Source organism: Morus notabilis, unplaced genomic scaffold (genome assembly GCF_000414095.1).
Source record: "Morus notabilis unplaced genomic scaffold, ASM41409v2 Scaffold1568, whole genome shotgun sequence".
NCBI classification, from domain to species: Eukaryota; Viridiplantae; Streptophyta; class Magnoliopsida; order Rosales; family Moraceae; genus Morus; species Morus notabilis.
This window is the reverse complement of record NW_010368046.1, coordinates 103,738-119,575: the sequence shown is the minus strand read 5'-3', so window position 1 is coordinate 119,575 and position 15,838 is coordinate 103,738. Positions and strand designations below refer to the sequence as shown.

At 34.9% G+C, this 15,838-nt stretch overlaps 2 protein-coding genes and 1 pseudogene across 2 annotated transcripts; 2 read left to right on the top strand and 1 right to left on the bottom strand.

Annotated features, from left to right (window-relative positions):
- The first annotated feature begins 3,388 nt into the window (after nucleotides 1-3,388).
- LOC21396993 (chromatin assembly factor 1 subunit FAS2) lies at nucleotides 3,389-9,378 on the top strand. The gene is made up of 12 exons (XM_024176099.1): nucleotides 3,389-3,631; nucleotides 4,202-4,313; nucleotides 5,867-5,893; nucleotides 6,009-6,081; nucleotides 6,628-6,731; nucleotides 6,819-7,033; nucleotides 7,132-7,228; nucleotides 7,907-7,979; nucleotides 8,267-8,355; nucleotides 8,444-8,582; nucleotides 8,697-8,794; nucleotides 8,893-9,378. Exons 1-12 carry the CDS (start codon nucleotides 3,518-3,520, stop codon nucleotides 9,114-9,116), a joined length of 1,365 nt encoding a protein of 454 aa, XP_024031867.1. The 5' UTR covers nucleotides 3,389-3,517; the 3' UTR covers nucleotides 9,117-9,378.
- A 1,145-nt stretch (nucleotides 9,379-10,523) lies between these two features.
- LOC21396992 lies at nucleotides 10,524-14,009 on the top strand. Its single transcript, XM_010114142.2, has 4 exons — nucleotides 10,524-10,665; nucleotides 11,280-12,035; nucleotides 12,553-12,742; nucleotides 13,371-14,009. The coding sequence occupies exons 2-4, from the start codon at nucleotides 11,326-11,328 to the stop codon at nucleotides 13,602-13,604; spliced, it is 1,134 nt and encodes a 377-aa protein (XP_010112444.1). The 5' UTR covers nucleotides 10,524-10,665; nucleotides 11,280-11,325; the 3' UTR covers nucleotides 13,605-14,009.
- A 302-nt stretch (nucleotides 14,010-14,311) lies between these two features.
- On the bottom strand, nucleotides 14,312-15,838 carry LOC21396990 (annotated as a pseudogene).

Sequence of the window (15,838 nt, the reverse complement as noted above, 5' to 3'; positions counted from 1 at the left end):
ACCAGAAAATTATATTTTTTGATACCAAACATTATTTTGGTAGCTGAAAGCATATTTTTTGCTACTAAATATTAATTTGGTACCAGAAAGACATTTATTAAAAATTAAAAAAAACATTTTAATAAGAAAAATTATTTTAGAATCATTGGCCTAGTAACATTATAACAAAAAATATAGTTTTGAAATTGAAATACATTATTCTATGTTAAAAACCAATCAAATAGCAAGATTATATACTACTCTATGTGAAACATATACTAAATTAACAATATCATATATATAACACGAACATGCCTCTTGTTACACCTATACAAAACAACTAAATTATCAAATATTTGTTATACAAAATGTACTAGGGTGATTGTTAAACTTAATTTATGACATATTCATGGAAAACTAAAACAAAAGAAAAATAAAAGCACAAAATATAAGCTTTAAAGTTTTTATACGATTTGCTACCAAACACAACTTTTGGTAGCAAAAAATGCCTTTTCGCCACCCAAATATGAATTTGGTAGCAGAATCATGTTTTCTGCTACCAAAATTAGGTACCAAAAAATTATATTTTTTGTTACCAAACATTACTTTTGTAGCCAAAAACATATTTTTTGCTATCAAATATTAATTTGGTACCAGAAAGACATATATTAAAAATTAAAAAAATATATTTTAATGAGAAAAATTATTTAGAATCATTGGTCTAGTAACATTATAACAAAAAATATAGTTTTGAAATTGAAATACATTATTCTATGTTAAAAAGCAATCAGATAGCAAGATTATATACTACTCTATGTAGAACATATACTTAATTAACAAGATCATATATATATATATATATATAACATGAACAAGTTTCTTATTACACCTACACAAAATAACTAAATTATTAAACACTTGTTATACAAAATATACTAGGATGATTGTTAAAACTTAATATAAGATATATTTATGGAAAACAAAAAAAAAAAACAATACATGCACAAAATGTAAGTTTTAAAGTTTTTATATGATTTGCTACCAAACACAACTTTTAGTAGTAAAAAACACATTTTTGTCACCAAAATAAGAATTTGGTAGCAGAATCATGTTTTCTGCTACCAAAATTTGGTACCAGAAACTTATGTTTTTTGTTACCAAACATTGTTTTGGTAGCTGAAAGCATATTTTTTGCTACCAAATATGAATTTGGTACCAGAAAGATGTATATTACAAATTAAGAAAATAACCTTTTAATGACAAAAATTATTTTAGAATCATTGTTCTAATAACATTATAACAAAAAATGTAGTTTTGAAATTGAAATACATTATTCAAAGTTAAAAATCAATCAAATAGCGAGATTATATACTACTCTATGTGGAACATATACTTAATTAACAAGATCACATATGTGTACACGTGAACATGTCTCTTGTTACTCCTACACAAAATAACTAAATTATCAAATAATTGTTATACACAATATACTAGGATGATTGTTAGAACTTAATATAGGACATATTCATAGAAAATTGAAAAAAAAAAAAACAATACAAGCACAAAATATAAATTTTAAAGTTTTTATATGATTTACTACCAAACACAACTTTTGGTAGCAAAAAACATCTTTTTACAACCAAAATATGAATTTGGTAGTAAAATTTTGTTTTCTGCTACCAAAATTTGGTAGCAAAAAATTATATTTTTCGGTAGTAAAAACTTGATTTTTCGCTACCAAATTTTGGTGGCAGATAGTTATATTTTGCTTCCAACACTTGGTAGCAAATGTTATTTGCTTTGCTACCAAAAATAATTCGATAGCAAATACCTTGGGCGGGAAAAAATTTTACTTCCCGCCAACATTTTGTTAATAAAACATGTTTGGTAGTAAAAAAGTAATATTTTGGTATCAAATTTTGGTGGCAGAATCTTATGCTTTTGTTACCAAATATTATTTTGGTAGCAAAAAACTATTGGCGGAAGCCAAATTTCATTTCCCGCCATGTTATTTGTCACCAAATTATATTTGGTAGCGGATTGTGTTGTTTTTGCTACCAAATTTGGTAACTAAAGCCTTGATAATTTCAGCTACCAAAGTTTGGTAGCAAAAAGTGTGTTTTCTACTACCAAAAATTTTTTGGTATCAAAAAGTTTGGTCTCTTAAAGTGATTATTCTTGTACTGAGTGTTGAAGATGGAGCCTAATCACATGCGTGGAACAAAAGCAGTGGAAAAAAGAGGAGGAAAATCGACATTGAGCACTGCGGCTCCGGTTAGACATGGGTGCCACGATACTGGAAGTTGCAACATGCAGCTTTTGGCAGAAGACTCGGCGCTACAACTCCAAGACTCGGGTGCTGCATTGCCTAGAAAAATCACGCCTGACGGTATAGTGCCAAGGAACTAGCGCCATAGCGCCAGACGCTGTGTCGCGCTTCTTTAGAAATTCTTGCCCGACACTGCAACGCCGAGAAGGCAATGTCGTGGCGCCAAGTCTGTAAAAATTAGGTTTTCGTGTGTTTTTTTAGACTTTTCTTGTTCTCTACAAATACCTATCATTAGGGGTTTCAATTATTATGAATTTATGAGAGAAATTTATGTGTGATGGTTGAGAGAAACTTATTTGAGGGAGAGAGAAACACAAGAGTGATTGAGTAATTCTGCGTATTGAATTTCTTCAACAATTATAATAAAATCTGTGGTAATAGAAACAAGACGTAACCAAATCGGTGAGCATACATAAAATCCTTGGTGTGATTTGTAATTGTATTTTTCGTTCGTTATTTTTCGTTTTCAGTAATTTATTTAGGTTTTAGCTTGAATTTCATAATAATTTTACTTAAAAAATTTTGTTTAATTTTGATGGATATTTGACATAGACAAGTAATCCCCTTTCACCGTGTACAATGTTTTATTTATATGCGATTAAAAAACGTTTATTTGTTTTTTCTCATTTGAAGTAGTGAAATAGTTTTCGTTCAATTTAATAATGTCCCACAACCATTTATTTTTACCATTATGTTTCAACTAAAAGAGGAAAAAAAAAATTACAACTCCTTAAACCCATAAATTTTCATACACATCTTCAACATTTGAATTGCATTTAACATTAGAGATAACAAATTGCAAGTTTATTCTCTCATTATAACATGATGTCATGTGGGGATCCAAATGCAAAACTTTTCTAGTGAAAGAGGAGTAAAAGGAGGGTTAACGACATAATTATAAAGGGATTAATAGGCTTTTAGAAATTGAAGCTTTGGGAACTTAGATGCCAAGATTTTCAAAATGGAGAATCAAGTATCACATGTGAAAAAGTTCGAGGACTTAAGCCGCAAATTTGACATATTATTTTATTTTATACATTCCTCCATTCCCGCCAAATAAAAAAGAATCGCGCCAAAAGATCAAACGCCTCGTTGCCCTAAAACCAGTTGGTATTCCCAAATCAAAACCCTAATAACAAAAATTCAAAATCAAATTCAAAATCAAATTCGGAGAACAAGAAGACCAAGAAGAAGAAAAAGAAAAAGATAATGAAGGGTGGGACGGTGCAGATTAACTGGCACCTCACGAAACCAGTCTTAACCCTCGATTTCCACCCCATTTCTTCTCTTCTCGCCACCGGCGGCGCCGATTTCGACATCAAGGTTCTCTTTTTTCCTTCGTCTCTCGAAAATTATTCAATCTTAGTTTCGCTTGGTTTGGTTATTTGTTGCTTTTATTTGAATTTCGGAGTATTGGTGGTTGTTTTAATTTCGAGTTGTTACAGTCGAATTTAGTTTGCCTTGATGGAAAATTTTTCCCTTTGTTTGGCTGCCGAGAAATTTTAATCAAATAAGAAAAGGATTAGGAGGCAGTTAAGGACGATCGGAATTTTCTTCAACTGAGACATTTTTAGGGTTAGTTTTTAGATTTTGTAATTTATTTTTCCTTTAATTGGAACATACACATTCAGAACGAACATGAAATTTTCCATGAAAAATGAAATGGCAACGCCTATTTGATATTTGAACTTAGTCTACCTAACGTAGTCTTCCACTTTTTATTGCTGTTTTTGGGATACCAATATTAAAAAATAGTTCAAAATTTGATTTAATATGCACCTGGGATTTTTCTTCTGACTAAATGAAATTAGTTTGTATGTAGAATTGACGATGTCCTTGAGATTTTACATGAGTTATTTGGACTAATTGTTTCGTAATTCTCAATTTTACCAGCTTTGGACAATAAATTCAGATGATACGGAGCAGAAACTACCAACAGCTTCATATCAAAGTAGCCTTTCCCATCATGGTTCAGCTGTAAATGTGCTTCGCTTCTCTCCATCTGGTAAAGACATATTTGTCAACTGTAATGTTTACTCAGTGTATTAAGAAGAGGGAGGAGAAGATGTTAACTAGTGTAATCAGCGAAATTTCTTCTTTTTTTTTTCCTTTCCGAAACCTTTTTTTAATCAATTTGTGGGTTTTATTTAATCATTAATAAAATTTCTCGTTTCTTTTCAAAAAAAAAAAATTGTGGGTTTTATTTCATGTTGTTTGATGGACTATATTCAAACAACATGATTTTGTAAACACGCATTAAAATTTAGATGTAACCTGGTTATGACACAGAATTCATGCATGCAACCAAGCTCCATGATGTCAATCTCTTTGTAAAGAATTGAAAGAGGTAATATAAGGTCACTCTGTAGGTAATAAAACTTATGCCTAACTGCATGAAACTTAGGTATCATCTGATTTCTAGCTTCCTTTTCTCTTTTTCATTTTCATGATTTTTACTATTCGTAGGAGAGAGAATTGATAATGTATGTAGCTTCAAGTCAACAGTGTCATTGCGCATCTTTATATGAACCATCCTCCTCAGCTGGTGTACTATCAGTTAATAATTGGAAATCAAAGGGAAGATTACCGACCATCCTTGGATGGAGTATCTTTTTTTTTTTTTTTTTTTTTTTAAATTATCCTTGGATGGAGTATCTTCATCTTGAGTTATTAGTTTGTTGTATAAGAAGGAAGAAAATCCACAAGGCCTTAAGCAGTAGGAATACTTACTGGCTAGGACAAAAAAGAGAAACAGGTCTTATGCGGAGCAGAGAAGCTTCATCTGACAGTTGTGCTGCTGAGCTGGCAAATGAGGAGACTCGGATTGGGTGCTGTGATATGGGGAAAGTCTGATTGGGCACTGTGTTGTGAGAAAGGTCTGAGTGCGTTGGGATTGGGGTTAGTTAGTTAGTGGCAGGGAGAATAAAACGTGAGCTGATGGTCAGTGGGGGATATTGATCAATTATCTGAAATCTGAATTTAAACGAGGTTCTGGTCTAGGGAGTGCAAGAGTCTCTTGAAAACCCATATCTCTATATTCTTTTCAATTTTCTTTAATATAAACCAAACCAGCACTTCTTTTTTGATCGATCAATTTCCTGGTTATTTTGGTCTGTGAATTGTTTATGTACCAGTTTCTATCATTTCCTTTTTGTCAATTTGTTTTATAACTGGTTACCTTCAAGTATTTACTATCCCACCCTTTGAATTTGTTGCTTGTATAATTCTCCTTTTAACAATGGTAAAATACATTTTACTTTTCCTTAAAGCATTAACACCAACTTTTCACACATGGGTTACTTCTGCTGTTTTCTGCACTACTCTTTGCATCAGTTGCGTGTATAAATCTCTTTCTAACAATTGTAAAAAGCGCAATTTTTTTCCTTCTAGTCTCTCAATTTTCTTTGAAACTTCACTCACTTAAGAACACTCTTACCACATGCTCTAGTTAGTGGCAGTAGTTTCTTAATTATTGTGTAATTGTGCTTACTTACGTTGTTTATTTGCGTTGATGTTCTTTCTGGTGTTGAAAGTAAAATTACTCTTTTGTCTTTGCAGGAGAACAACTGGCCTCTGGTGCAGATGGTAAGACATGTAATACGAAATTAAGTCTTAATATGATCTGGAACATATTAGCATTTTTGTTTAGCTTAGTGAATAGATAATATTCTCCTGAGTCTAGTATTTTTTTTTTCTTCAGGAGGTGAGCTACTAATATGGAAGCTGCATTCTACAGAGACTGGTCAAACATGGAAGGTTTTCAAGACATTAGCGTAAGTCTATGAATTTTTATCTACTTAAGACACAGCTTTTAGATTAATCCTGAATTGATCGGGTACAGTTTGGCAGCTCTGCTGGCGTAGGCACATTTAGAGAAGGCAAAATCTGGATTGCGTTTACTATTAGCTAAACTGGAGCAAAATGCTCATCATGTACATGCACAAACAGACACAGACACCACTTGGTTAACATTAAAACTCCACAGATTTGACTATATTGCGATATGTTGGATTCATAAAATAAGAACAAAAAGAATTTTGACTACATTTCTATATACACGTGTGTTCTTTTTGGGGTTCCGGTTTGAACCATTATGCAAATATGATAATGTTTAGACATATGTGCAGTCTATAAAAATGAACAAAATAAGTTCGACTAGATACAATTGCAATTTCAATTTGTGCTATCCCCTAAGATAGTATGGGGCTCAAGTTGAATCTAGTTTTTGCATGGCCTATTGGGCCCAAAGATTCCACCATTTAGTCATTTTATTGCCCTCTCTGTGGACTACACTCTTGACTGGACCTTCTTTCTTCCAGATTCCATCGCAAGGATGTGTTGGACCTGCAATGGTCAACTGATGGTGCATTTCTTATATCCGGATCAGTAGATAATTCTTGCCTTATATGGGATGCGAACAAAGGTCAGCACAAGATACATAATGATATAAAATTTTAGTTAAAATATCTGGGAAAATCGCACCTTAATTGTCATTATTTATGCTTTTCAGGTTCCGTCCATCAGATTTTGGATGCCCACTTCCATTATGTTCAGGGTGTTGCGTGGGATCCATTAGCCAAGTATGTTGCTTCTCTTAGTTCTGATAGAACTTGCAGAATATATGTCAATAAGCCTCAAGCAAAAGCAAAAGGAACTGAGAAGGTAAACTATGTTTGTCAGCATGTAATTACAAAGGCAGAACAGCCATCAGCAGATAATTGTAAGGTTAGTAAACTACAGATCAATCTACTTAATGGAGCACCCTACTACATCTACGAGCGGTATCACATGCTGTTGAAGCTTCTTTATGTTTTGATATGCAGTCTACAAAAAGCCATCTCTTTCATGATGAGACGCTTGCATCTTTTTTTCGAAGACTAGCCTGGTCACCTGATGGATCATTCTTACTTGTACCAGCAGGTATTGGCACGAATTATGAACTTCAGATTTATGAATATAAAAAACTCCAGGAATGTTGATTGTCTGCAGTATTTGACATTGATATATTTTCTTGAAAAAGTACCCATAATGTTAAAACAATCTTTTATTTCGTTTAAAATGGTTGCCATGCATTAGTAGTTAGAGTTTTATAGACATGCAGTGTCGTGACAATTGCCCAAATCACTGCCCAATTTGGTGAGTAAGTAATGATAATTAGGTGCAACTGAACAATGTTTTTGAGTGTTTTTGTTTCATTCTGCAAAACAAAGGGAAAATTGCTCTCAGAACTCTATTCTGATTTATTAGGAATCCCTGGAATTTGTATTATTATTTTGCATAAACACACAGATTTTCTTTTAAATGCTTATAGACGGAAAAGGCCCTTCTGTCATTGCCAGCCTCTGTCATTTCATCCTTTCATAATTACAACCAATTCCTGAGAGGGAGAATGAGAAACCCAATGTTTTTTTCTTATTGATCTCGGTCCCCTTAATATATCTCACTTGATGATCTTATTGGCTACATAACCAGTTTGATGCCTGAAAATTGACTACCGCTCTATTATGCCACTAGGAGCTTGATTCCTGTACTGTCACACAATGGTTTTTGCGTGTATATTATAATCTTTTTCTTGATGTCTCACTTTTCTTCTTTCAGGATCTTATAAAGTCTCGCCTGCATCTGAAACAATAAACACGGCTTACATTTTTTCTCGAAGAAACCTTTCAAGGCAAGAGAATGCTACCAGCAATAAATTCATGTTTCTGTCTTAAAACAAAAGTCCGGCATAAGATAATTATAATACATTAAGAAGTCGAACTTGGTGCATCTTAATAATTGTAATGCATAGTTGGTAAACAAGATAGCCATGCTACTTGCTAAAAATTCAATTTGATGTTGGCTATGAGATAATCATCCCATGTCTTTCAATAACGTAATGGTTAAACAAACGAATAAAATTTGCAGGAAATTCATTTTGTTCTTTTGTTCATTATCTCAAATTTCACTCTATTGCAGGCCAGCTCTACAGCTTCCTGGTGCTAGTAAACCTGTAATAGCAGTTCGCTTCTGCCCTATGCGGTTCAACCTTCGGGGATCAATTCCATGTACTAATATTAAACTGTACTTTTTGCCAGGATCGCTTGAATGACATATGATTGTAGTAACTTGAACAGTCTTTGATGAATTGTGCAGCTGGATTTTTTAAGCTCCCTTATCGTCTCATTTTCGCGGTGGCTACTCTGAATTCTTTGTATGTTTATGATACGGAAAGTATTCCTCCAATTGCAGTATTGGCTGGTCTTCACTACGCAGCTATAACAGACATTGCTTGGTAAGATAATAACTTTTAATGGACACAATGATACTTTAGTTTCTTTATACTTCTGTTACGAGAGCTAAAAATAGATTTCGGGGCCCAAACGGGGGTCATACTTGCTGTTCAAAGGTCATCAGATGCTCGTTATTTAGCATTGTCTTCTCAAGATGGTTACTGCACCTTGGTAGAATTCGAAAATGATGAACTGGGATCACCTATCTTATCAGGTTTGGCTCTCCCACGCAAACTATTATCACTTTTTGTTTGCCCATCTCATTTCTCAATTGTTTCCATTCTTAAATTCTTGTGTCAATCTTGTGAGTAGAACAAAAGAAAACCGCGGACGACAGTAGCAATTGTCCTGTTGAGAAGCCAGAAGATATGGAAATTGAAGAAGCACCAAAAGATGGTCCTGTTGTAGCAAATAACGAGAAAATTGAAGCAGAAAAGAACGAAGGGAAACAAAAGTCAACATCCTCAACTAGTGATCCTTCCATTGGGAATAAGCCTGCGAAAAGGCGCATTACTCCTATTGCCATTGACCCATGATAACTGCCATCTTTACCTCTATAATCTAGTCCCATTTTACAGGCTTTGCTTTGCTTTTGTTTTGACAATGTTTTGGAATGTGGGACATGTATAATTTTTTTTTTTTTTTTTTATATTTTTTTAAAAATGTGAAATCATAGAGGCTGAGCAAGAAAAACTCACTTTTTCCATGAGAAGTAGCTTCTCTCTCCTAATGCTTTTATCTCTTCTGCTTCCCATCGATATTATAAAGTGGGAACTAAAGCTGATGTAAATGTGTATTGATCTAACCATCTAAATATTTGAAGAGATCTAACTGGCGCAAAGCTGTTTCTATTAACCTTGAGAGCTGAATCATTTTACACAAAACACAAAAATGTAAATGGCAATCGAATTTCCTGGTTTCTATGCGATTGTAGAATACAAATTAATGCCGATTCTTATTGCAGGTTTTTTGTATTGGTGAAAATGCAACAACCTATCATGGGCACAGAAGGATTGTGTGGTTTTTAAAAAAATTTTATTTAAACTTAGTAAAAATAAAAAATAAAAAATAAAGATCAAGAGAACTGGTGTATGGAATGGTGTGAGAATTGTGAGGAAATAAAACAAAAAATGAAGCTATGGTTTTATTATTGTAAATAGGTTCAAACCGTGAATTTAAGAGGGAGTTTTCCAAAATTATTTTTCCAGGGTTTAAACATCACATCAAGTTTCAAAACTATCTCAATCAATGCGCATCAAACTTAAACCAAGCTCATAAATTCAAAATACATGAACCCACAAAAGGAAAAAAAAAACCAATAAAACATTTTTTAAGGAATAATTTCAATTTAGTACCATCTATTACAACAAAATCGTCTTTTATTACCTTATGAGTCATGCAAATCATAATTATTAAAAAAAAAGTAAATTCAGCATTTCATGTATCAAAAACCAGGGTCATTAAATTATTAATATACTAATTTAAAATTTTTAAAAAATAGGAGGTTTTAAAAGATGATTTCTTTATAACACATAATACTATTTTTTTATAGACAGAATACAAAATTGAAATATGCAAAAAGAAAAACACAAACAGCGTCAGCTGTCAAAAAGAAAAAAAAAAGGCACATCAAATACACGTATTACCCACACAAAAAAACACGATTGTACTAAAAACTTTACCGATAATAATAAAGGTTATAAATTCAGAACCTTTATTACTTACATTTGATTTTATTTTTATTTTTTTAATTTTATACGGGGTATTGTAATAATTTTATAAATTATAAGTAATTTATTAAAATTAAAAATTTAAAAAGATAATTTATTAAATTACGAGAAATTTAAAAGATAAATGTGCTAAAAAGCCGTTGATTTCCCTCATACACGTCTGAGGGTTTCATCGAAAAAAATAAAAATAAAAATAAAATAAAAATAAAAATAAACGAAATAATAAAAAGAAAATAAAAAAGAAACCTAGTGCTCGCTCAGATGTAATGAGTTCATCCTCACTCACTCCCGCTGTGCGAGCGCCGTCACCGTCGCGTCAGTCTTACCGCCGATTTCAAGCCAAAGCTCCTCAACGGTCGGTTTTTTGTTTTTTTGTAATTTTTTTGTTTCCAGTTTTTGTTTCAAAAGTAAGTATTTTTCTTCTAATTCTATTATATTCTATTCTATAATGCGATGATGGGGTTTCATAGATTATTTATTTTACAAATCTCAAAGTGGGTTTCTTTGGATAGCTCATTGGATATGGACAATAATGGTTATTTGGGTTGTGATGATGATATTGAGACTAATTGAGGAAGGATTGGGAACAAATATCAAGTGGAGACAAATAAACAGGCAGGCCTTTGTATTAAGTATTAGTATTTGGGGAGAACACAAAATAGGAGAGTTAGAACTTGAACTTACAAGGAGATATGGATATTTTCGTTAAGTTGTTGACTATACGAATGAAAAGAGCTTCCATTGTGTTTGTCATTTTTGTTTCAACTTACTTGAAGTTGGGTTTATACATTATTCAAGTTTTTTCTTTGATATAGATGTTAGTTTATAGAATTAGTTTTATGTGGAATTTGTTTATTGTTGATTGATGTTATTGTGTAAAAAGCCTTTCATTCGGGGCTTAGCTACCAATTCTGCCTTTTACAACTATGTAATAAGAACTTTTTTTCTTCTTTATTTATTTAACTTCAGGTGTTTCTTAGAACTTCTGGTTTGAGGTTCAAATAGTACTACAAATATGCTGAATCTTCATCGTGCTATAGCTCGTCTAGCCTCAACCTCATTTAGCATGAACTCATCTGCATCAAGAGTTGTCTGTGAGAAAACCCAGTGCGTCTTTCGAATTGGCACTGTGATGCCCTCGGAGAATGGTGTTGATGCTCGTCAGCTTGTCACCTCCCGAGCTTTTTCAGAAAAACCTAGTGGTGTAAATGATGGTGGAGACAAGTCCGCAGCCGAAACGTTTGGTGGTTCTCCGTCAGATGGTCTAGGTTGGGATTCAGTGTCCTCATGGTCGATTGGACTGACCAAGGAGCATTTTGATGGGGAGGTCGCGGGCCATCGCGCCCCTACTTATTCTGCAAAGATAGCTGAGTCGCAAAATGTTGACAATCCGGTGAAAAATTTGAAACAGGAGTACCGAAGAAGTAGGAAGGTAGTGGGTGGTTGGGACAAACGGATGCGGGAGACCGCTATGCTGTTGAAGCAAGTGCGAGAACCGGGTGCTAGAGGATCTTATCTCAAGGACTCGGAGAAGGCCGAGATGTATCGATTGCACAAGGAAAACTCTGAGGTTTACACAGTAGAGAGGCTCGCAAAAGATTATAGAATTATGAGGCAGAGAGTTCATGCCATTCTCTATCTCAAGCAAGATGAGGAAGAGATGGAAAAGAAACTCGGTCATCCTTTGGATGATTCCGTTGAGCAGTTGCTTGATAATTTTCCTGAGTAAGAAATTGGTCTAATTTCATTAATATCATTGAATTGTGGTACAATGTTGGTAGATGATTATAATCATAATCATAATTATAATGCTTTATGTTTACAATGATTAGGATAGGTTGCATAATGTTTATATGTTGATAGGGTCCTTACTTGGACAGGGAGTATATTAGCAAATAACAGATACCATGTTTCTCCATGAGCAACAATACTCAATCACATTTAGCAGTTCTATAAGCATTTCAACAATTTAGTAGTAGTAAATACCAAACGAAGCAAAATCAAGCATGTGCAAACTAGAAGTCGTTTAGTTCCACTTCTAACTTATTGTTTCTTTTCTAGGTTTACTTTTCCATGGTTCATAACTTGTTGAGATTTAGATATTGCACCGATATGGTTTGAAGGCCATGAACATTATATTGAAAGCAAAATTCATGTTGAGTTTTTGGTGAATGATTGGTTTAATCTCCAAAAGAACATACTTCTTTTGTCCATGTAGCATCTTACTTGTTTCCTCTTGCAGGTTCTTTATTTCACATGACCGGGAATTCCATGTGGCATCTCTTCCCTACAAACCTGACTTTAAAGTTATGCCAGAGGGTTGGGATGGTATCGTCAAGGATATGGACGAAGTCCATTACAAGATATCAAAAAAGGAAGATGAAATGCTTTATCAAGAGTTCCTCCAGAGATTTGAGTTCAACAAAAAGAAAGTAAGTTCGTTTTGAGTTCTTGAGAAAATAAAGTAAAATCAAATTTAAATCGTATGAATATATCTGTAACTGAAACTTTTGGCTACCGTTATGGTAACTTCTTGTTGTTCTGCTTTCTCTTTGGTGATTTGATTTAATTGTTTGAATGATAATTGTAATGTAAACTGCTGTTTAGACATTCTATTGAGGATGTAATTCATTCAGCAAATAAGTTGAGGAGGATGAAGTTGTTAGATAACGTGGGGCTGATAATCAAGTGATATCACTGATGTTAAATAGTCTTTAATTGGATTGCATATCATAGGTAAATGCTGTACAGGTACTTTGGGTTTATAGAAAAGCTCGATGGGAAGATGGCCAATGTTAAGGGGTTGGGAACATATGATCACGTTTTCATTTCTTTTCAAACGTTTTGGAGATTCCCTACTGGTGCAATAGCGTTCTTTGCATTAGAAGATTAATAGAAATCAAGGGTTTGCATAGCATCTATTTTTCTTGTTTATGTGTTTAAGTTCTATGCATATGTCGTAAATCCCTTACTTTTCTGTTCCTTTAAGAACCAATTGATGAAATAATGTTTGTATTTCTTGTTGATGTCATTGTTTGATGCGGTTGCATTGGCACACAGATGGCAGGAGAGGTCTTCCACCACAAGTACAGCCGGCGCCGTCCTTCAAATGGGTGGAATTTCACAGTCGAGAAACTGGGTCCACGTGGAAAGCGTGGAGGTGGTGGCGGCTGGAAGTTTGTCAGCCAGGCAGATGGTTCCAGCCGTCCGCTCAATGAAATGGAGAAAATGTATGTAAGGCGAGAAACTCCACGCCAACGACGCAGAATCCTTCCCCCTTTCAAGCATGTTTAGTATGAGCCAAGTTATACTCCTTTCAGATGCTTAGTTTAGGAATCATTTACCTTCTCTGCTTGCTGCTCTTTTCTCTGAGGACAAGTTACAACTGAAGTTGATCATTTAGTCAGGGCCTCGTTGGTGACAATTGCTTATTTTTCTTTTCCTTTTTTTTTTTGCGCCATTTTTAGAGGCGTGGGATAATAATGGTCGAGAACGAAGAGATAATGTCCCCCATTACTATAAATGATGGTATTTTGTGGTCAAACGGCATAGGATTAGGTTGCTAATAGAGCTCAGAGAATCACATTGCCTATGATCAAAGATGGTTTGTATTTAAGTTAGTTTTACAGCAAATGTGACTGCACAAGCTTCTATGAGGTGAGTTTATCAGCTATTGCAAACTACAAAGTCTGATTTCAACTGTTGATTGTTGTTCAAAAAAAAAAAAAGTAAAATAAATTAAACATGGACTTTGATTTTCCAAAGGGAGATTGATATGAGATTTTCCGTTCAATTTTTGGGGTGGGGAGGTTTGGACTCGAGACCTTGAGTGGAATTGATTGAGTTTTTAACTACTGATATCATGTTTTCTTGAGTGATTCAGTGGAGCCGTACTCAATTGCAATTCCAAATTTTGTATTATCATCATGCATGAGGATTTCCAATAGGAGTCCTCATGTAAATAACTTCAAATTAAAGGACGGAACTTGCAAAATGGCGTCTGGATAGCAGAGAATAACTCATGAAAAGACCCAATCTTAATGTCATCAAAATCTCAACAAATGAGGGTTGTAAATAAGAAAACTTGTCTTAAAGTCATTGGAAAGAAGTCTTGCTCAAAGGTTTTCTGCAAGCTGTTCTGAGGTGGGGCTCGGATTTAAGCAGGACTTCCCCAAGCTCATCGTCGGAACAAATAACTCGCCCACTGTTTCTGCAGGTGCCCAAGAAGCTCCTCAAAATGACTGAATTCAGTTCCATAGGCATATTCTTGATGACTTGATAAGCTTCTTCAATTAAACCAGCTCTTCCTGGCATGTCCACTATGCATCCATAATGCTCAATCCTAGGCCTGATTTCGTACACTCTAACCATCTGATTAAAAAACCGTCAACCCTCTTCCACAAGGCCCAAGTGGCTACACGCGGGCAAGATTGCAGCGTATGTCGTGCTGTCTGGTCTCAGCCCATTCTGCTGCATCTCATTGAACAAGGCAATGGCCTCCTTCCCGAGGCCATGATCCGCAAGAGCAGATATCATGACAGTCCAAACTGCAAATTCTTCTCACGTATCGCGTAATCAAAAACCCTAAACCCTTTCTCAACGTGCCCGCATTTCGAGTACATCTCAAGCAACGCAGTCCCGAGAGCAGTGTCTACCTCAACAGAATTAGTAATAACGTAGCCATGAATGGACTTCCCCACGTCGATATCAAGCGTTTTCATGCCGGCAGAAAGTGCACTTACCAACGTCACGGAATTCGGCCTTTCCTTAGCATTCCTCATACCTCGAAACACCTTCAAAGCATCCAAAGGTGCCTTGCAAGCCACGTAACCGGCAATCATAGAACTCCAAGAAACTACATCTCTCACAGGCATTTCATCGAACACCTTCCGTGCAAGTAACATCCTGATAAGGGTATGCGCTATATACGGATCGGAGTCCAAACCCACCTTCAAAATGAGGGAATGTAGCGACCCACCGAAGCCGAGCATCGAGGATCGCCCACAGGCTTTAAGAACAAAAGGGTAAGTGAAATTGTCGGGTTTAAGGGAGGTTCTTAGGAGGCGAGAGAAAAGCATCCAAGATTCGAGTGGGGCGGGGCTGTCGGAGAAGGCTCTGATAATGGTGTTCCAAGTGAAGAGTGGTGGAGTAATGGAGGAGTGAGAGAAAACCCATTTGGCGGAATTGAGGGATTTGGTGGAAGAAGAAGAAGCTAAGGAGAGGACGTAGGAGGAGAGGAAATGTGGGTCCCGATCAAGGGCGGTTTTGATGATGAGAGAGTTGAGTTTGGGAAGAGGGTTTGTTGTTGTGATGGTGGAATTTTTTGATTGTTGGATTAAGAGATTTTCGATTTGTATTTGGCGGGAAATCATGGTGTTTGTTCCAGTCGAAAGAAAGAAAGAACGAAAGAAAACAAAAATTATTTATTTCTGTCCCACTAGTCCTTTTAAGTTGGTAAAACGAGGGTGAATTTTCGGGTTCAAAGCACTTGTTTATCTGATTAATTGATTGGATGGAGTGTATTTCAC